The sequence below is a fragment of the Python bivittatus genome, unplaced genomic scaffold, assembly GCF_059951505.1.
Source record: "Python bivittatus isolate LINGU-HERP-01145 unplaced genomic scaffold, Pbiv_v1 ctg000020_np1212, whole genome shotgun sequence".
In the NCBI taxonomy this organism is placed as follows: domain Eukaryota; kingdom Metazoa; phylum Chordata; class Lepidosauria; order Squamata; family Pythonidae; genus Python; species Python bivittatus.
The window spans coordinates 78530456-78551173 of NW_028277030.1; the positions used below are offsets into that span (position 1 = coordinate 78530456).

The 20718-nt window shown below is 39.3% G+C and overlaps 1 protein-coding gene and 1 long non-coding RNA gene across 4 annotated transcripts in view; one reads left to right on the forward strand and one right to left on the reverse strand.

The window, feature by feature from the left end:
* LOC148217105 (uncharacterized) overlaps positions 1 to 20547 on the forward strand; it is a 37587-nt gene extending 17040 nt beyond the window's left edge. Inside the window, exon 3 of the long non-coding RNA XR_015796469.1 lies at positions 19888 to 20547. This is a non-coding gene — a long non-coding RNA (uncharacterized LOC148217105). The remainder of the gene's footprint in view (positions 1 to 19887) is intronic.
* Positions 1 to 20718, reverse strand: part of RGS17 (regulator of G protein signaling 17) — a 61041-nt gene that overhangs the window by 21308 nt on the left and 19015 nt on the right. For all 3 annotated transcript variants that reach the window (XM_025174937.2, XM_025174936.2, XM_007441067.3), the window contains exon 2: positions 7997 to 8140. In XM_025174937.2, coding sequence (XP_025030705.1) covers positions 7997 to 8115 — 119 coding nt within the window. In that variant the 5' untranslated portion in view covers positions 8116 to 8140. The remainder of the gene's footprint in view (positions 1 to 7996; positions 8141 to 20718) is intronic.

Consider the following 20718-nt stretch of genomic DNA (forward strand, 5'->3'; position numbering starts at 1 on the left):
TCTCTCTTTCAGGATTATGGATAATGCTTTGTTTTTTATCATACAAAGCTTTAGAAACAGTATGTGAGAAAAATCTATGCAAAACTTTTATGCAAAAACTCCTGTTTGCTACCTGAGAGTGGTTTCTCTCTTCACTCAAAGAAATACAGTAATGTTTCCTGGTAACATTTCTTCCTGGAACAGGCAAAATGGTTGTTAGATGTTGGCATGGCTTCAGGAAGGGTAGCGCAATATGACTAGTGAAGGGAAGGTGTCAGGAGAGGAAGGAGGCACAGCCACAGATCAAAAATACAAGAAGAAGACATTTTCTACCTTGTGTAATGCACGTCATTGGTCTGGTTTTTTTCTTTCATTCTCTCATTCGTTGGCTCTTATACTTAAGGTGCTTGCCATTAGAGAAACAGGGAGTGCTGTCCATCTTCTTACCCAGTAAGAAGATAAGCTGAGTCCTTCTATCCAAGGTGAGATGAAGATGGCCTGCCCCTCTAGTTCCTTAGGCTAAGGTTAGCTCTTGTTGGGGAAACTTCGGTGGAACTGTTACACTATGATGCAACTGATGGCTATGGCTATCTGTAAAGTGTGGGCTGAATGATTCTGTTTTGTACCTTTTAATCTGGTGCCAGGAGGAGGGGGGAAGACAAACCCATCCCCACCTGTTCACCCTTGTTTTTAAGCATCACCCCCAGCTAGGGATTGGTGCAATTTTACAAGACAGAATGACAGATTGTGTAATGGTATGTGGGGATGACCCTGGGAGACAGGAAGAAGAGCCACAGCCTAGACAACGGTCTGATAAACAAAATCTGAGTCCGAAGGAGGGGCAGGGTGGGGAAAGCGTCTCAGAAGGGACCACCTAGTTTTTGGGAAAGTAAAGGCAAGGGAGGGGAGGGGTACTTTCAGACTTGCAAGAACCCCTCCCCTCCCTTGCCTCTACTTGCCCAAAAACTAGGGAGAGTCCCTTCTGAGATGCTTTCTCCACCCCACCCCACCCCTCCTTCGGACTCAGATTTTGTTTATCAGACTGTTGTCTAAGCTGTGGCTCTTCCTTCTGTCTCCCAGGGTCATTCCCACATACCATTACAGATTGGGTGGCTGTAATTTTAGGAATGGATGCTCTTGCTTCTCTCGAGGAAAAAAAAATGCTGCTATTGCTGTCATGCCAACTGAATGAAGAAGAAGCATCTAGCTTAGCTAAATCTCAGATGGAGGTTATTATCTCTCTATAGGTCATGAAATATAAACTGGACGCATACAGATTGATTTACTACCTTACAGCTGAAATCAAGAAAAAAAATGGAGTAAACTCAAATCTCACATGTTTCTTTCTTCTTCTCATTTCATCAGTATTTTATTAAATCTTTACTACTATACTGTAAGCCGTGTTACTAAATTCTTACATTTTTATTCTTTCTGCCTTATTTTAGGGATAGACCTCTCTGTGTGGAAAATATACTTACCCACCCTTATAGCTGGTAAGGAAAGGAAGATATGACTTCATCATTCAGTTAAGTGACTGAATAATTGAACCATGTCAAACTGCTTTCAGTAGAAAATCAGCACACAAGGAAAAAGAACAGATTACATTGTTCATCTTACATATACTGCCTTTCCAGAGTCAGGAAATGTTAGACAAGTATATAAGTGCTCAATCATAACATTCGCTCACTTTCAGCCTCAAATCTCTAAGATACATTGAATCACATGAATTGGGTAGTTGGGAGGGTGCAAATAATATGTGCAGTAGATGAGGTTTAGATAGAGTACAAATGCAAAAGACTCAATACTTCCTTCATTGGGAAAGTCCACAAAAACATTTAAGAATCTCAATTCAATAATGAACTCTTTCCAGCAGGAAGAAAATTAATAAGAAGGGTTATTTGTCTTTTTTTTTTTAAATGAAATAATATTTTTGCTTTATTCTTAACTTCCATGACTGAATGTACCTTACTGCGTAAGACGTCTAGTAGTTTCCTAACATCAAAGCAATTTAAAAGGTAGAATAAAACAGAGGCTTCCTTAAACTGCAAAGCTCTCTCAAGCCATATCTAATATTTCTATTGATGTCATAAATGTACCATCCACTAAACAAGGTGTGGATTATTTAGCTGAATAAACAGGACGGTTCATTCTCATTCTGACTGTGGCTGGAGTGAATGCTCCTTTCTATTTTGCCTCCCCAAATCTCAAGTCAAAAGTTCACTGCAGAGATACAGCCTTTGGCTGAATCAATAACATCCCTCAAGCATTCAGCACAATCTTGGCTCATTTGCATGGCTCTCTTCCCTAGAAAGGTAGCTATTAAAGCCTGCGTTCTGATTAGCAATGTATTTTCCAATTCCTTAATAAATATGGTCTTGAAAATTCCCATTGCCACTGATTCAAACAGGGAGGAGGTGCTACAAAGAAATAGCTTCTGAGCCAGCCTTTCTCCAAACTGGTATCTTCCAGATGTATTGGAAGTTATTGTGCCAGTTAACTGCAGTTGATGGGATATCCAGATGGAGAAAGGTGATCTGAATTCTGCTCCAAACAGGTTTCCTTTTCTTTTCTCGCATGCTTGGGAATCAAAGCTATGTGTCTTAATCACACAGAAATGTGGGACATTCTGAACTATCTTCCATGAACATCCTTAAACCATACAGGATGGCTTGTTTTTGGATGCACAGAGGAATGGAATGTAAACTGGCAGGGAAGTATGTAGAGCTTTCTGGGCCTCAAGGTAAACCTCTCAGCTGGCCCTCCCAATAGCGGGGCAGCTCAAGTGCTCCCCCCTCCCCCAACTGAGGATACAAATATCTGGATGCCCATTGGATGGCAGCAAAGGGATGAAAAAAAAATCCAAACATTTTGCTGCGATCTAGTCGATGCCTGGAGTTTTGCAGCCCAGAGAGCCCTATCCAACTTTCTTGAAGATATAGGGCAAGGGGGAGTAAGGTAGGCTCCCCTGTACCTGCAGAAACTCTCATTTCCTCTACACCACTATGAATCCCCCCCTTGTGCCTTCAAGCCAGTCTTGGCTCCTGGCGACTGCCTGGACAAATCCCTGCAGTTTTCTTGGCAAAATTTCAGACGTGGTTTGCCCTTGCCTCCTTCCTAGGGCTGGGAGAGAGAGGGACTGACCCAAGGTCACCCAGCTGGCTTTGTGTCTAAGGTGGGACTAGAACTCATGGCCTCTCAGTTTCTAGCCTGATGCCTTTAACCTCTACACCAAATTGGCTCTCCTGAATTCCTTTACTGAGGTTTATTTTAATTCTCCAACCCCCAACTTAGAAGGGCTGACTACTAAGGCATGCTCTTCAGTTGGCATCATCATGTCCCCATTGCTCCACCTGAAAGAACATGGATTAAAAACAAACTACTGTATAGGCACTTTCGTTTTAAAACAACAGACTAAGAAACCAGCTTTAGGTCTTACCATGCTAGGCAGGATCCTATAGACTCAAATGACAAGGTATTAGGCCTGATATCAATGACTAACCCTTCCTTGTGCAGTCTCTACAGAGGTGTCCACGGGGTGTGGTCCAAAAAGCGAAGGTGGTGGCTGTGATGGTGCAACTGAACCTTCATCTGATTTTTATTGTATGTAAAAACCAGGTGGAGCTTCAATCACACTGTCATGGCTGTCATCTTCATTTTTTTTTTTTTAACCACACTCTGCAGACATCCCTGAGACTCTAGTACACCAAGAGGACTGTTTGTGCTTCAGAATCTCTGCTTTCTTTCCTCTAGTTCTGTAGGCACCTGCACGAGTCAGAAATAAACTTGTAACAAGCTGGCCAATTGCCTTTTTGCTGGAGCTGAACAGCCAAATTTGAAGAGTTACAACAGATCAGATCAGCCTTCCCCAATCTGGTAAATGTCAACTGGGTTAGACCTGTACATTTCTATAGTTTCATGATTCTTCCATTTGCCATGATTTGTATATGTCATAATAATTACAGCAGCGTTTAGAAGCAGGCTTTTCATATTTGGATTTAGACAATTTGTAGAGATCTGTGTTGTATCACTCTCTGTCTACTGTATCCTTTTGTTAAAAAAAAATCTTGCATCTAAAACATTAGGGATGGAAGACAAAGTTATTAGGTTGTCCAAACTACTTTTCCTTACATTCTTTTTCCACAGTTTTGTCCAATTTAGTTTCAAGAATCGCCAGCAGTGGTATTTCTACCACAACCCTACTAAATTTTTTAGAGTGTGGAACTTTACTCAGAGACTTGTCCCAAGCCTGAAAAGAATTTTGTACAAATGTACACAGTGTTGGTGTTGACAAACAACATTAGAAAAGTAAACTGGAGCATTAGAAAAGTAAAGGATGCTGGTGTGTAAGCTCTGAATATTTGCAAGCTAGTATATAGATACTGTGGTATTTTGGAATCTTGCCAACACAGCTTTTTAAGAACACATGAGAACTCTATGCTTCAAAGTTCCCTGTCAAGAATTATTAATGTAAATAAATTAAGTTTGCTTTTAAAGAGCAGTGGAAATATAATTTAATCAAGCTATTAGTCGTGAGCATTTCTCATATAATACAGAAGGGTATATTCCCAACTCATCTTGCAACTTTTTTTATTCACCCACTGTCATTTAAAGCTAACGAGGAGAAAGCAGCTCAGAATGATCTATGCTCTTACTCCCTTTCCAGAACAGCTGAGAAGCAATTGATGTGATCTTGGAGACGTATTATACAATGTGTTGATGTATTGGAGATGGTGCACAGATCAGGTTTGGCTTTGTGGCGAAACAGTCGCATGTTTACTCCACAACACATCCATGGCTTGATTCACACACTTAGGGAAGCTTCTGGAAATGTTTTCAGATATGGAGTCCAGTTTTTCAGAGAGCTAATCCACTGTTGAACAAGCAACTCGAGGGAGAGACTGCTTAACACATGTACATAACAATTATCAGACACCACATCCCGGTTTCTCATCTGCAAGAAATCTGCCCACTCACATCCAAAGTCTTATGGGAGGGAGTCATATTTGGAAAAGCTTTGGCGAATGCTGATCAAGAGTGGGAAGCTTAGAGAACAGTGTATGCTGATAAACTGTAATCAGGTCATGTCTAGGCAATCACATAGTACAGCTGCCAAACCAAAGTTCAGCTCGCACAGCAAAATCTTGTGTTTTAGCTCACATCTGGGATTTCATTAAGTGGAAGAGTGACACGCTAATCTCCATAGGCTGCACACAGATTCACTCTCCTCTGAATGTGGATGTGGAAAGTGGATTTGCTATCCTCTGAATCCAAAGGAAAAAAACTGTACAACTTAAATTACTATCCCACCCTGTCCCATGTCTGTCTCTAACTTGTATTTTTCAAATGAAGAAGAAGCAAACAACAGGAAGAAACAATCTAATGGAATAAACTGGTATATTACAAAAGTAAAAATAAACATTCACCCGCAGTAGATTCATCTTTTTACATAACTAGTATTTTGAGCAGCAAAGACTATAGAAGGAGGGCCCATAAAGTGTTCTGATACTGAGTGTATAGATGTATATTCCAATAGGATTCTTATTGATGGGAAGCAAAACTCTCACAGACAGTAGGAGAGACAAGGATGTGCTTTCATTGCCCTAATACTCCCAAGTGCAACTATCCCAAATATGGTGCCTTCCAGATGTCTTGGGGGTATCACTCCAAAATTCTCCAGCCTACATAGTCTTCATCATATTAGCTGGTGTCATGCCCACTTCTGAAGGGGTGCTCTGATGAGAAAGGTGTGGTACCTCTTCAAGATCCGGGTTTGCAGGACTCAGTGGCATCCCACTATTTGGGCTGTTTGGGAGGGGCTGAGACACTCTTCTCCTAAAGAGGACACCACTGGAGATGAGGAGCTGCTGGAATCCATACCTCCCCATGGTCCATGAAAAGGAAGCAACTAAGTCTGCAGCAGCAAAGTTGGAGTGAATGCCTGAGGTGGACAAGATCAGGATTCCTCTGACCAAATAATTAGGCTGCATTGAGGGCTGTTTGGCTATTTATGCTTGTTCTTCGGCTTCCTTCAGTTTGGTCTGTAACTATGAATCCTTTCAATGCATCTTATGTAGCCTGAACCATGTATCAGGACTCTCTCAGAAGAAAACACTTCTTCAGATACTTTTTGAATCTGAGCCATAATATGACTCATATTAGTTACAAACCACAAATTATCTATTCAATAAATGGTTGCACCAGTCTCAGGTCTCTTCCTTAGCAGGACAGCTGGAGGTTCTGGGAGCTAGAGGGCACCTGGCTGGGGAAGGCTGCCATAGTTCAACCTTATTTCCCTCCCTGTCTCCATAGGGGAAATTAGTTAGGAGAAAGTAGAAGGTTGAGCATTGATGCTTTGGGATGTTTCTTGACTTGTTGACCTCAGTCATGGAGAATGAAACTTATTTACACAGTTCTGCTCTTTCATATGTGCACACATCTCCCCCAGTATTTTGTTTCTTCTATAGCAAAGGTGGAAGAACTAGAAGTGGTTGGGATTCCCTCTTTTCTCTCCCTCTCTCTCTCTTTGGTGCCTTCAAGTCAGTATTGACTCCCAGAGACTGCCCGGTGGCTGTCCCTGAAGTTTTCTTGGCAAGATTTTTCAGAAGTGGCTTGCCATTGTCTCCTTTCTGGGGCTGAGAGAGAGTGACTGGCCCAAGGTCATCCAGCTGGCTTTGTGCCTAAGGCAGAACTAAAACTCATGGTCTCCCAGTTTCCAGCCTGGTGCCTTAACCACTACACAAACTGGCTCTCTTTCTCTCATTTACCAACCTCGTTTTTTACTCCCTTTCTTCTTCTCTGACACTCCCTTTGCTCCCTCCCTCCACAACCAAGAGACCGCTGGAGATGGAACAAATTGCTCCTGCCAGGGCTCTGAGCTGATTTCTGGCAGAGGTCTTTCAAAACTGGGCTGAGAGCTGTATAAAATTAGGCTGGAAGCTGCAGCTTACCAGTCCCTGTGCTACAGTGCAAAGAAATCTTGGAGATGGAGTTTCACAGAGAGAGGGAGAAGGCTATGGCAGCTGTATGGAACCCCTCAGCAAGTGAAGTAGCTGTAAATTCACCCAGCCTTGTTGATGTCGCTGGACTGTTTCACACGCATATAAATCTTGTTACATTAAAGGTTTATATGCTTTAGTGACAGGCACCCTGGACATGCTGGGAAATGTCACATGATTATCTGAGGTTATTTTAAAAACAGAAAATAAACACTGATTTCAGCCTCAGATTTCCTGAGCTGGTGATTCTTTTTGGAAGAGCTGAGTAGCAACAATTTTCCTGGCCCCATCCCCATTAAAATGATGGCTTTTTGCCAGTTGAAGAATCTCAGTGGAATTTGAATGTTTCCAGACTATAAATATATTCTGTAGGTTATTCATTGAATTATCAAATAGCAATACACAGGATGATTCTGCTCATATTTGCCTTTCATTCAACATGCACTGACTTTCACTCCATTCCTCTTCATTCCCTCGCTCAACTCCACCCACACCCCAAGAATCAGAATCACCTCAAAAATCAGGAAACTTGGCACATATTTCCTAGGCTAGATCCAAACTTTTTCCCTTTCTTTTTGCAACGGGACTTATCAGGTAATCATTTTATGAAAATATTAAGAAGATCATAGAAGGAAGACTGATCAAACACCCTAGGTTTTAAAGTATGTTACAAGTAATCCAGTTTTTGTCATAATAACTAAAAGCCAAGATATATATAAAATCTGAAAACACCCAAACAAAGCCCCCTCTTTCAGATATGGATGTATTCTTTGAGGTAGCAATGATATTATCTGGACTGCCAACTAATGTACCTTTTTGAAATCACACACAGGTCACAATGAACAAAATCTTGTGGGAAACATGAGAGTTTTTCACAACAAATCAGCACCAAGCGAGCACTCGTTGTCTTTATTTGCAGAAAAAGACCCCAGGACTAGTTCCTGAATATCTGGCAACTGATGATTTGGAGCTGTCATACACCTGTGCTGAAAATGGGACTAAAGAGATGACATGACACATACCATGAGCAGCTGCAACAACAGCACCAGCAGAAGCAACACGTGTTGTTGGCCCTTTGGTTTCCAGGAGCTTGAGACACAGCCGAAGTTCCTTCATTTTGGGACTGTTGCCTTTTTCTCATTTCAGCTACTTCAGCACCCCCGTGGCTACAAGAATGTAGACATAAGAGAACATCAAGGGAATGCAACTAAACTCATCCCAATAGCTCAGACCCACATTCAAGCTCAAAACTACAGAGGCCATCAACCACAGCAGGGTTTAAGAGACTTAACAGCGGCGAACTTTCATCTCTCAGTAGTTTCACTATCCCTAATGAGTAAAGCAGGATTTCCTTTGGTAGAAAACAGGAGGAAAACTGGCAGGGTAGTAATGATGAAGATCCTCTATTCTTGCAGAAAATGTTCAGGGAATCAAAAGACTTTCCTTCCTCTTCAAACTCTTTCATGACTGTGTGGAATATGCATTTATCTTTCCACTGAGGGTAACATGGACAGTTTTACCTTCCTGCCAATTCTTCTCTCAAGCTTTGCTCTCCAGACCAAGAGAGCAAGGATTCAGGTTTAAGGACATTCTACTCCATCCTGTAGATGCTTGGAAGGTGGTTCCTTCCCCCACCAAAATCATTCCTTTGTGTGGGTATCGGGGTTGGGTGGGAGAAGCAAAGGGATGGTGTGGCAAATTTCCTTGCTTGCCAGATGTTTTTGAAGAGCAGAGCTGGGATGGGCAAGGTAGTCCTCCACAGAGATCTTGGACTTCAACTCTAATCAGCCCACCCAATGGCAAGTAGTTATGAGAACAAAAGAGCCAACTGCCTATTGTTGGCACAGAAACAGTGAGATTAGACTTTGAGATTCAAACTGCAGAACTTAACTAAAATCTTTCACAGGTCCTTTCTTATGATTCAATATTTCTTTAGTTTCAGAGGCTCTTTTTCTTATTCATAATCTCTGGAATGCATCTCACAGTTTGTGTAACACTAGGTAATATTTAAGACAAAGTGATAAAACTATTGTAGCATTTTGCATTTTCTGTGCAGAAAGAGAATTGTACTGGAGAAACCCAGATTTAGGCATTGTTTACATGAAACGTGACTATGAGTAACAGAAAAGTAGTTCTAATATCTAGGTAGTATGATTATGGTTTGTACAACTCAGCTATAAGGCTTGCACACTTTATGACACATGAAATGGGATGTACGCTACCATCTAGGAACTGCGTTCTGCTGTATCCTTGCCTACTTCATTGTTACTATTATTATAGGCAGGATATGATCTCTGTTCAGACCTTGGTGGTCCATATATGTAGCAGATGAATTCAGCTGGATGACTTACATGTCTGTATAATGAAGTTAACACTGTTTGAGGATCTGTGCTGCCCCCCTACCTTTAAATTATGGGAACAGGATCCTCCAATCTGAAAGAAAAAGTCAGCAATTTTTCTGTTTTCTTTAGGGATATCCATAATAGTTAAACTGGATTAAAACCAATTAAGTGTTCTTTTAATTGGTTTCTGCAGAAATGTGTCAATATCTGTATTCATTATATCATTTCTAACTACTGCTATGCTTTTCCATTCTTCCTTTATGGTCCTTTATATGTGTTCAATATTTCTAGAAACAGGAAGACCATTTTTCTTCCTAAAATGTATTATTTCCTGTCTGGAAGCCTATACAAATTTACAAATGATTTAAAAAAAAAAAAAAGCAACCCATCAAGAAGAAAACAATTTCCTACAGTTCATATCCATGTATACCTACAGGTGAAACTCGAAAAATTAGAATATCGTGCAAATGTTCATTTATGTCAGTAAGGCAACTCAAAAGGTGAAACCAATATATGAGATAGACGCATTACATGCAAAGCAAGATATGTCAAGCCTTACTTTGGTATAATTGTGATGATTATGGCGTACAGCTTATGAAAACCCCAAATTCACAATCTCAGAAAATTAGAATAGTGTGAAAAGGTTCAATATTCTTGGCTCAGAGTGTCCCACTCTAATCAGCTAATGAATCCATAATACCTGCAAAGGGTTCCTGAGCCTTTAAATGGTCTCTCAGGCTGGTTCAGTAGGAATCACAAGCATGGGAAAGACTGCTGACCTGACAGTTGTGCAGAAAACCATCATTGACACCCTCCATAAGGAGGGAAAGCCCCAAAAGGTAATTGCAAAAGAAGTTGGATGTCCCCAAAGTGCTGCATCAAAGCACATCAATAGAAGGTTATGTGGAAGGGAAAAGTGTGGTAGAAAAAGGTGCACAAGCAGCAGGGATGACCGCAGCCTGGAGAGGATTGTCAGGAAAAGGCCATTCAAAAGTGTTGGGGACTTTCACAAGGAGTGGACTGAGGCTGGAGTTAGTGCATCAAGAGCCACCACACACAGACGGATCCTGGACATGGGCTTCAAATGTCGTATTCCTCTTGTCAAGCCGCTCCTGAACAACAAACAATGTCAGAAGCGTCTTACCTGGGCTACAGAAAAAAAGAACTGGTCTGTTGCCCAGTGGTCCAAAGTCCTCTTTTCTGATGAGAGCAACTTTTGCATCTCATTTGGGAACCAAGGACCCAGAGTCTGGAGGAAGAATGGAGAGGCACACAATGCACGATGCTTGAAGTCCAGTATGAAGTTTCCACAGTCTGTGTTGATTTGGGGAGCCATGTCATCTGCTGGTGTTAGTCCACTGTGCTTCATTAAGTCCAGGGTCAACGCAGCCGTCTACCAGGAGATTTTGGAGCACTTCATGCTTCCTTCCGCAGACGAGCTTTATGGGGATGCTGACTTCATTTTCTGGCAGGACTTGGCACCTGCCCACACTACCAAAAGTACCAAAACCTGGTTCAATGAGCATGGGATTACTGTGCTTGATTGGCCAGCAAACTCGCCTGACCTGAACCCCATAGAGAATCTATGGGGTATTGCCAAGAGAAAGATGAGGGACATGAGACCGAACAATGCAGCAGAGCTGAAGGCTGCTATTGAAGCATCCTGGTCTTCCATAACACCTCAGCAGTGCCACAGGCTGATAGCATCCATGCCACGCCGCATTGCGGCAGTCATTGCTGCAAAAGGGGCCCAAACCAAGTACTGAGTACATATGCATGCTTATACTTTGCAGAGGTCCGATATTGTTCTATTTCCAATCCTTATGTTATTGATGTCATGTAATATTCTAATTTTCTGAGATTGTGAATTTGGGGTTTTCATAAGCTGTACGCCATAATCATCACAATTATACCAAAGTAAGGCTTGACATATCTCGCTTTGCATGTAATGCGTCTATCTCATATATTGGTTTCACCTTTTGAGTTGCCTTACTGACATAAATGAACATTTGCACGATGTTCTAATTTTTCGAGTTTCACCTGTATATTCAAAATATATCCAACTGATTTCAGTAGTCTAAGTCTATATGTGACTTCTATTTTAGATGCATGGGGTCCAAAGAACAGATCAAATATTTATGGGCAATATATTGATAGTGAAACAGCCAAGTATTTCTATTTTTCAGAGAAGCACAGCTCCAAATATCATTTATTCTAGCAACATCCTCCATTAGTTGCCACTAATACTGGCACTGTCATATCTACTTAGAGAAGCAATCATTCAGCTGAGCCACTGATGGACACCGTTAAGCAGAAGCAAGTTAGAGAAAAGTTATTATTAATGTTATTCATAGAGCAAGATTGTTCTGTGGTCCTTTATAATTAAACAGCAAGCTGCCTTATGAGGCATGGTTCACTGTAAACCGCATAGGACTGTGAAGCCCCATAGAAGCCTGCTGCCATATTTAGAAATAATTAATTTCCCGATACTGCATTCTGCCTATAAAAGTAATTAGCACAGAACAATCCCTGTGGCCGTGCAACAATGCCGTGGAATGGGATCTTGACAAATCTAAGACTGCCACCTGCACTGTTAACCTATATATTCACACATGTTCCATCTTCCTCATTACACTCACAATTCTATGACTAGGCCAAGTGTAAAGACTACAGCCAGGGCCAGTTCTACCATTAGACAGAGTGTGGCAATTGTCTCAGGTAGCAGATGCTGAGAAGCAATAAAGTCTGCCACTCCTTTCTCACAGAAGACAAATAGATAAAGGCTATTAGTGGATTCCTCCATTGAAGACGTATTGGACTAGGTGACCTATACAATCCCCTTCCTACTCATACATTCTGTGATTCTATGACTTTCTGTGTCAGGATAGGCAACCTATTTCAGTTGATTTGAATTACTACTTATAAATCCCAATAGTCAGAAACTATGGGAGCTGCATCTAAAACATCCTATTCTATGCACTTCCATTTCATACAATCATGGTGGCCATAATTCCTTTTGCAGAAAGCTATGGTATGACCTGATCTGTATTTTGGTTATAGTGTCTTCATACTCAAAACAGCATCAACTATACTCATGCAAATACAGAAAATTAAACTTGAACACCGATTTGATTTGGAAAAAAAAATCTGATTTGATACAACTGTTCAAATCAAACCATTATCTTAGGTTGATTCAATTTAGATTTCCAAACTAATCTAGAAAAAGCCATTATTGTACATATACAAAATTGTCTGAATTGATTCAAAGGAATCTTATTTGATGATTCAAATCAACTGTCCAATTCAGTTTGGAAAACTGATTTGATCTGAAGATTTGATTGGACTGCCTATGACTTGAATCTTTGAATCTAATCTATACTAGCATGGCCCTACCATTTGCCTTCCATTCAACCCTTATTACATTCATTTCCCGTTCTTTACCCAAAGAGGTCAAAGGCTGGTAATACAACGTTATCATGCTGACCCCGGATTGAATCCCAATTACTTCAGAGAGTCTGACTCTTCAGTGTGTCCGCCCAGGATTGCAACCAAATGTAGCATCCCTACTCAACGTGTTTAGCTTCAGTAGGATGGCTATGTCACAAAAACTTAGAGCATCTTTGGTCCTGAATATTGTTCTCTGATCATTTTAAATCAGGTTCTTTCCTCTTTTCTCAACGTGATTCTAAAGAATTCATCAGCAAGGCTTGCCAGTATTAAATCTGTACTCATCTGGCAAACAAGACGTTTTAAGAAATGATACTTTTCTTTTTCTAAGTTATGCCACACATACACACATAATTTGTCCTTGACAGAAAAGAGCCTTTAAAATCTATTGTTTGGGTGGGGTGGGGGGTAGGGGTTGCTTCTGCTTCCTTCACTTTTTACATTTCTCTGCACTGTTCATTTAATAACACCTTTGCTTCAAGATTGTACCTGGAATATTTTTCTTTGGTCCCCCTGAATCCTGCTTTGATCAGGACTTTCTACAAAGAGAACCATTCAAATATCATCAAGAGGTCACACATTGAAGCAAATACCCTTATTTTCTACTTCGACATATCCCCTTTTGAAGTACAATTCACAGCACATTCCTAGAATAACAAGACCACCTCTTAGTCAGTAACAGAAAGCACAATGTGTTTTTGACTAAAACTGTAATAATCTTTCCCAAAATCAATACTAGTGGAAAATAAAATTACTGTAGGGGAAAACATTCTAAAAAGAACGCACTTGTTTTCAAGAAAAATACAAGGAAAGCAAGAGGGCACAAAAACTAGAAATGGATTCAAGTGTGAATAATTCTTTCAGCCTCAAATCAATTTTTCTGGGTAATCTTGAGGGTAGAATATTTATTGATCTTTTCTCTACCGCACGTGATTCCTTTCACTCTTCCTTGAATTAATCCTCCTGTCAATATTTGCATTTCTCTATAGGTGTGCCAGTATCAGTTTCATTACTCAAAGATATAGATTTGTTTTAGAACAAAACTTTCTAGGTATCCTGTTTGAAGCCTTGTGTATGATGACACTCCACGGAAGGGAAGATTTTCTCCAGTGTCAATCTTTTGGAGTGATTTAGTACTTGGGCCCCCAAATGGGGCCTGAAGCCACCCACCACAAATATTTTGCACATGGTCTCCTTCAAACCTGGCACTGCCCACATTTTAATTTTGTTTCTCAACCGTTCCTTTCCTGAACTTCAGTTTAATTAACAGAATTTTCAAAATTCATCTAAAATTGGACTGTTACAGTGTTCAATGCCTTTAATTGATTTGCATCTTCCACTCTTTTTTATGGCCAAGCGCATATTAGAATTAAAAAATGGTTGTGATGTGACTATAGATGATTATGCTCCAGGCACATTCCCACATTATTCTCAGTGATTATGGACAGTCTTTGACTTAAAATAATTGACACATTCAAGTGTACATTTATTTGCTGCTTTTTCTCATTTGGAAAATAATTTGAACATTGAAATGAATGCTGAGAACAAGAAGGCATCTATGACTCCATACTCCTTTGAAACTAATGAATGTGAAGAATTTGCTATAATTGTTCACAGACTACAATTCTATGATCTTTTCAATACAAAGCTTTCAGAAAACAAAATATCAAAAGAAAGCATCATAGATGGCTCTGAGCAAGTTACATGCTTGTCACTCTGATTGACCTCAACTTACTTTTAACACGATCAAAACAGAATATGCTACCCAGATGTCATACTGATCCAAACTGGATTAACTACCACAAACAGATCCATCTTTTTCTTAAGCTAGGGAATAAGAGCTTCCTTGACAGCCATGGAGCATACAGTAAATTGATTGACACAAGAAAGCCAAGCCCATATCTGCTCTTCTTACTTGCCCCACTTCCAGAAAGTGTTTTTGCTTTGTCATGAGGCCATTTTGAGATTGAAGATTATGAACTCCTATTCACACACTGATTTACTTACTTCAAAATAATAAATAAACAATCCATTTGCTGGAGTAATCCCCCCCCCTTCTTCTTATCCTACATATAATTTAGTGCTATCCTAACCAGTAGAATAAGGGTATACGATGCCCCTAGTCCACATTGACTGATGGCGCCACCTCCTGCAGATCTGAAGATTTGCGTTTTTAGATTGATTGGAAAAAGGGGTGGCATTGGTACCCCATAAGCTTTGGCACCCCAGGCTAGTGCCTTCTCAGCCTTTGCCTAAAGCCAGCTCTAATCCTACCTATGTCTACCTCAACATTTTAGCAAGTTCATTGGGGTTCACTCCCAAGAAAATACTTTATTTCCTTAAATATTTTATGAATTCAATGCTGAAATGAGTAAAATCTTTTCTAGCACAGAAGAAATCAGTATCCATCAAATAGTTTAATTAAAGAGTGTTCCAGAAATTTACTAGAGACAGTGGAGTTCTTTGAAGCATCTTCGTTCAAAGTTTTAAAAATATGTAAGACTATTTTTACTAACAACATTTTAAAAAAAGATGGATCTTGAAGCTGTTTTCCAGTGATTTAATCCAATGACTAACTCTAACCTATTTCTAATTATTGCATCACTAGTGAGTAATTTCATATTAAGAAAGAATTTATATATTTCTCCAGTTTCATGCTTTAAATCCTGTGAACACATTCAAATTCTAGCACATAAATATTGTATTTTGTCAGATTCCAGTTCTCTGATCTTATACTGAATATTAGCACAAATTATAGTTCCCTAACTGCATTATTATTATGTAAGCTATTAAGAATTTCTTCCAATTATAAATACAGTTGGAAACAGTGAATCCATTTAATTTGGACAAATAAGATCAAGATCAGTACTTTTAGAATGCTGTTCTTCCTTGACTGCTGAATAAACTATGACAGGGATATCAATTATCTCAGAGATTTTCCAATAAATCAGTCTCTGTGGGAAATCAACATATCTGAGATATTTACAGCTGAATCAAAGGCAGGTTTCAAATCTGAATTGAGGAAATTAGCTCCAAATGCAGCTAAGGGTATCAAATTCAATATCTTAAAATCAACATATAGGTTCAGTGATTTATATTCATCAAAAGACACAGTGCAGAATAATTTTTCATGTCAAGAAAATGTAGTAAGAAAAATACATAGTAAATAGCCTCAAAGGGCTCGGTGATTCAAGGTCATACAATGGTAACAGTAGAAGCAACCAGTCCCATGTTTGTCTAAGATGCCATGAACTTGGATTTATGATTGATAGGACTGTCTTCTCACTAGAGCTCAGTGTTCAGTTTCTGTCTTCCTTTCACATCTGGGCACTCTGATGACTCCTAGAAATTACCTTATGTCTTTTATAATTCTTTCCAATTTTTGGCAAATGCTTGAGGATGCATCAACATTGTCCTTCTCCAGACAGTGTATTGGAATTTCATATATCTTTCATTTTTTTCAGACCTAAGCTTGAGCCTGTCCAGGGTTAAAATAAAATAAAATAAAATAAAATAAAATAAAATAAAATAAAATAAAATAAAATAAAATAAAATAAAATAAAATAAAATAAAAAGCATAGCTGTAGAGCCAGAGGGGGCCAGTTTGGTCTAGTGGTTAAGGTGCTGGATTAGAACCTGGGAGACTGTGAATTCTAGTTCTGCCTTTGGCATAAAAGCCAGCTGGGTGACTCTGGGCCAGTCATTCTCTCTATCCCCTAAGAAGAAGATACTGGCAAGCTATTTGCCAAAAAAACTGGAGGGATGTGTCCCTATTTATTTTATTTATTTATATTTCAAATAGTCACCAGGAGTCAGAGTTGACTTGATGGACCATAACAACAACAAGCAAAATACAGCTACATGAATTATGTAAGAAATGTAATGTAAATCCTTTGCTTGGGAAGAGACTATAATTCAATGGGAAGACCTCAGGTTCAGTCCCTGGTGTCTCCACTTATAAGACATCAGCGAATAAAATATTGAGTAATAAGTAGCAGATTAAACTGAGCTAGCTGAATTAATACTAACTGAATTAAACTTACTGTGTTTCACCTTTGTGTGCAACTAGGTTGAGCATGAACACAATGAGAAAGAGAAACTCTTGTTTTTAATCTACCTTTAAAGTCCCCAAAAAGCTAGCTGAGATATACCAATCAACCCTGATAGTAGGGGCAATATACGAGCCATTAGATCAGGGAAGCAAATGGCTAGAAAGAAGGGGAAAAACACAACTCAAGCACTCTAAAAGAAATGAGGAATTTGCTATAATTATAGAGGCAAGATGACTCATAATTTATTTGTCCTATTAATAATCAGAAGATACCCTTCATTGTGACAAATTGCAGATTTATCTATAACTTTCTTCAAATCAAGTCTCTAGCCATTTTTTTTTCCACTGTCCATGGTTGCCTTTGATTACTTGTTTGACATATATTCCACAAAATAACCTGTCTTTGTGGAATGCAACATCTTTTTGAATGATGGTACACCTGCTTTTCTTTAAAGCATTTTGTTTCATAAAAAGGTTATTGCCAATAACTACATGCTTGACATTTGCAATCTGATTCAAAAAATGAGTTAATTTCCTGACTGAAAATGCTATCTTTAGGATTAGGCCAAACTTTCCAGTCTGTTTTCCAGGTTAGCTTTCTTTTTCTGCCATGTCTGTGTTGCAGTAAAGATTAGGGAGAGAGAAGAGCAAGATAACAGGAGAGCAGGTCTAGGTCCCTTGAAATCTAAACAAAGGAGGACCATGTCGCCCTCTGCACATCGTTAAGGAAGAGGATGGCCAGGAGACTGAAGAAAATTGAGGAAGCAGCAAAGTTGAAGTTTAGAGTTTAAAAAAGATACAAAAGATATGGAGTTGTAGATGCAAAAGGATGCGTGCAGACCTAGATACAAGGAAAGCACATAGACTGAGGGGCCTGATGCAACCATGCTTGATCAAGCCTGGAAGATTGGCTACAAAAAAGAACAGGAAGTGGCCAGCTTAGCAAAGAAGAGTCAGAGTTTTAAAATAAGACAGGAAGATTATTCAGGAGAAAGAAGGCAAAGCTTTAAAGTGAGAGAAAGATTACTTGTAAATCAGACAGCTTAAGAAGACAAAAAGGAAGATGAGAGACAAAGCATTCCAGATTGACAAAAACGTCACTTATAAGAGATAAAAGGAAAATGCACACAGTGTGTCCTTCTTACTGCTGCGTGCCCTGCCGGTGCATCTGCCTGCAGCTTGGGTTCAAGGAAGGTAGATTGTCAAGCAAGTGCCGCCAACAAACGATATCCATTTGGTGTGTCAGTTGGAGAAAAGACTGAGGAGCATCCAATGTGGATTGGGATTAGAGCAGCCAACCTGGATTTGGATTAGGGCCAGGGTAGTTGACGTACAAGAGGAATCAAACCAAGCCAAGAAGAAGAAAGAGGAAACTGCTTCAGGAAACTTTTCCAAGGCAACTACAGTTGTTGAATTAAACTATGTTTAAACCCTATATACAGGACTTTTTAAAAAAAGAGTTTACCTGGCTGAGAGAGCAATGTGATGTGTGTGTGTGTGTGTGTGTGTGTGTGTGTGTGTAGAGACAGAAAGCATTCTCCAAGCAAACCTCTCAGGACTGGGGAGCAGATTCATTTTCTCTAAGTTCAATAGTTATCACAATATAAAATTATTCCTGTATTTGTATAAATCTGATTGTACATCTATGCACTTATTATTATAAGGCAAGTAGTTAAGTAGAGCTGTTCTCCACCTGTAGTTGCACCTACACTGGTTATACCTCCACCTGAATGCAGGGAAGTAAAGATGTGATGTTTGTGAGGATTGGGGTTGGAAGGGAGATCCCTTAAAGCTTGCTTCTGATGGAAAAGCTGGCACCAAGATTGATTTAAAGGGGATTTGGGTAGGAATTAGAAACAAAACGGTTGGGATCTGACAGAAGGGAATGTCCCTTGGATGTAGTTTTCTGGGACTCAAGACTAGCTACTGTGCATGCACATGTATACATAGGGCTACTTGAACAGCTACATCCTTTATCATAAAATCATTATCAGGTCGTTGTAGAAACCAAAGATGGTGAGAACAACAGAGGACACAACAACACAGTTAAGGGAGGAAACAGGGTCATTAGAGAAGAAATTATTTTATATATTTAATATACTTTTATTAAAGATTTTTTTTAAAAAAAGATAAAAATTAATACAAACTAATATAAAGTGAAAAAAGAAAAGAAGAAAGAAATTGAAGAGCAAGCTAAAAGTGCAAGAAAGGGGGAAGAAGTAAAAGAAAAATAGAAAAGAAAGAAAAAATATACGAACAAGTACTTCTGATCTTCTTTACAGCAGTCATAAGTACAACTATAAGTGTTGATTTAAATTAGATTTGGTTACATTTTCTTTTCTTGTCTTTTACCTCTTATCTATCTCTTGTCGTCTTCTCTTTTTTGCCCTTTGCAGAACGCTGCTTATCCCCTAAAAGTAATGGTGTGATGATTATGTGTACAGTTTTTTCCTATTTAATATGCTACTGTTTTATATAGACTGAGCCAATTTTAACACTGATCACAGAAATGTAATATCTCCAAGTTTGATATAACTGATATTTTAAAATCAGTTGACATTTCACTGAGAAATTTAACAGCTGGAAACAGTTTAGTGCTAAATTTTCCTGATTTTGATATGCATATGGAAAGGAAGTAACATACAAACACTCCTTGTCAAAGCAACTTCTCAATTTTTTTCCAGCCTTTTTTGGGACATGATGTGAGATCATGAGTGAACACAATTTAGGTTGGTGACAACCTCATGGGACAATTGCCCTCGTTTTGATTAGACAAGATGGGGAAGAAAACTGGGTCCAATCAACTAGCTGGCATTCCTTGTCTTGCCCATTTCTCTAGCGTGTTCCCTGTTTCCCAGTTCCAAAGTAAAGTATTTTGCTTTTATCTAAATCAAGCTACATGATTATCTGCATGCCAGGCAGGCAAGGATGTCAATTTGGGTGCATATCTGCTTACGTAATTGACCAAAAGTTATGCACTGTGGATGAGTAATAACTGCATTCTGTTGTGAAATGCGATCCACACTCCAGAACGCAACTCTCATTTATCTCATCTGTGCTATGTTCTTTTCAGTGGCATGCGCATTCCAACCCACATCTGCATCTTCATATTCTGCCTCAATTCAGCATTATAACCCTAAATTCCGATTGACCCAGTCACACTGAAAACAGAGGTGCGCTTCTTCTTCTCTCTGAAGTTCATCGGCGTGCAGTTTTCACAGCTTTTTCCAAAGGAATTTGCAAAATAATCCATGAAGAAAGGAGAGTGGAAGGGAGGTAAGTTTGTTTCTGGACGGCATTTTGCCTCCCATCTTTGCCTAGCCATAGTTTATAAATCTGCAAACACTGTGTTCCAGGTCTTCATGACTTGATTGTCATCTGCAGAAAGGTCAGTTGATCATCACGGGAAGAAAAAAAAAAATTCCTCTGTGGATGTGGGTGATGGTAACTTTGTACAAGATTACTAGAACTAGAACTGCCTTCCCAGGTAATACAAACCACGTGCTGTAACTTTCCTCTTCTCCACAAGCATCAGAGAGCGGAGCTGAGTCTAAAAAACGGAAAGTGATCTGCTACATAAGACAGAAAACAGTAAAGCAGAACTGGCATTTTTGACCACATCCATGCGTTTGTATAGACTCTCCTGACATGAAGGAAGGCAACTGGTGAATATTTTTTCCTGCTTCAAATGTTGTCTGGTTTTGAATAATACATTTCAAGATAACTTTACAAGTGTAGATTGCTTTCTCTTTGTATGGTAGCACAATTAATTCTATTAATATTGAAGAATACAATGAAATTCTCAGTGCAAGGATTTATATTCAAATTTGGATTATGTTTATTCATAAAAATTAACCTAGCACGTTAGAAGTAATCCTTCTAGAAACACACTAGTGAATGCTAA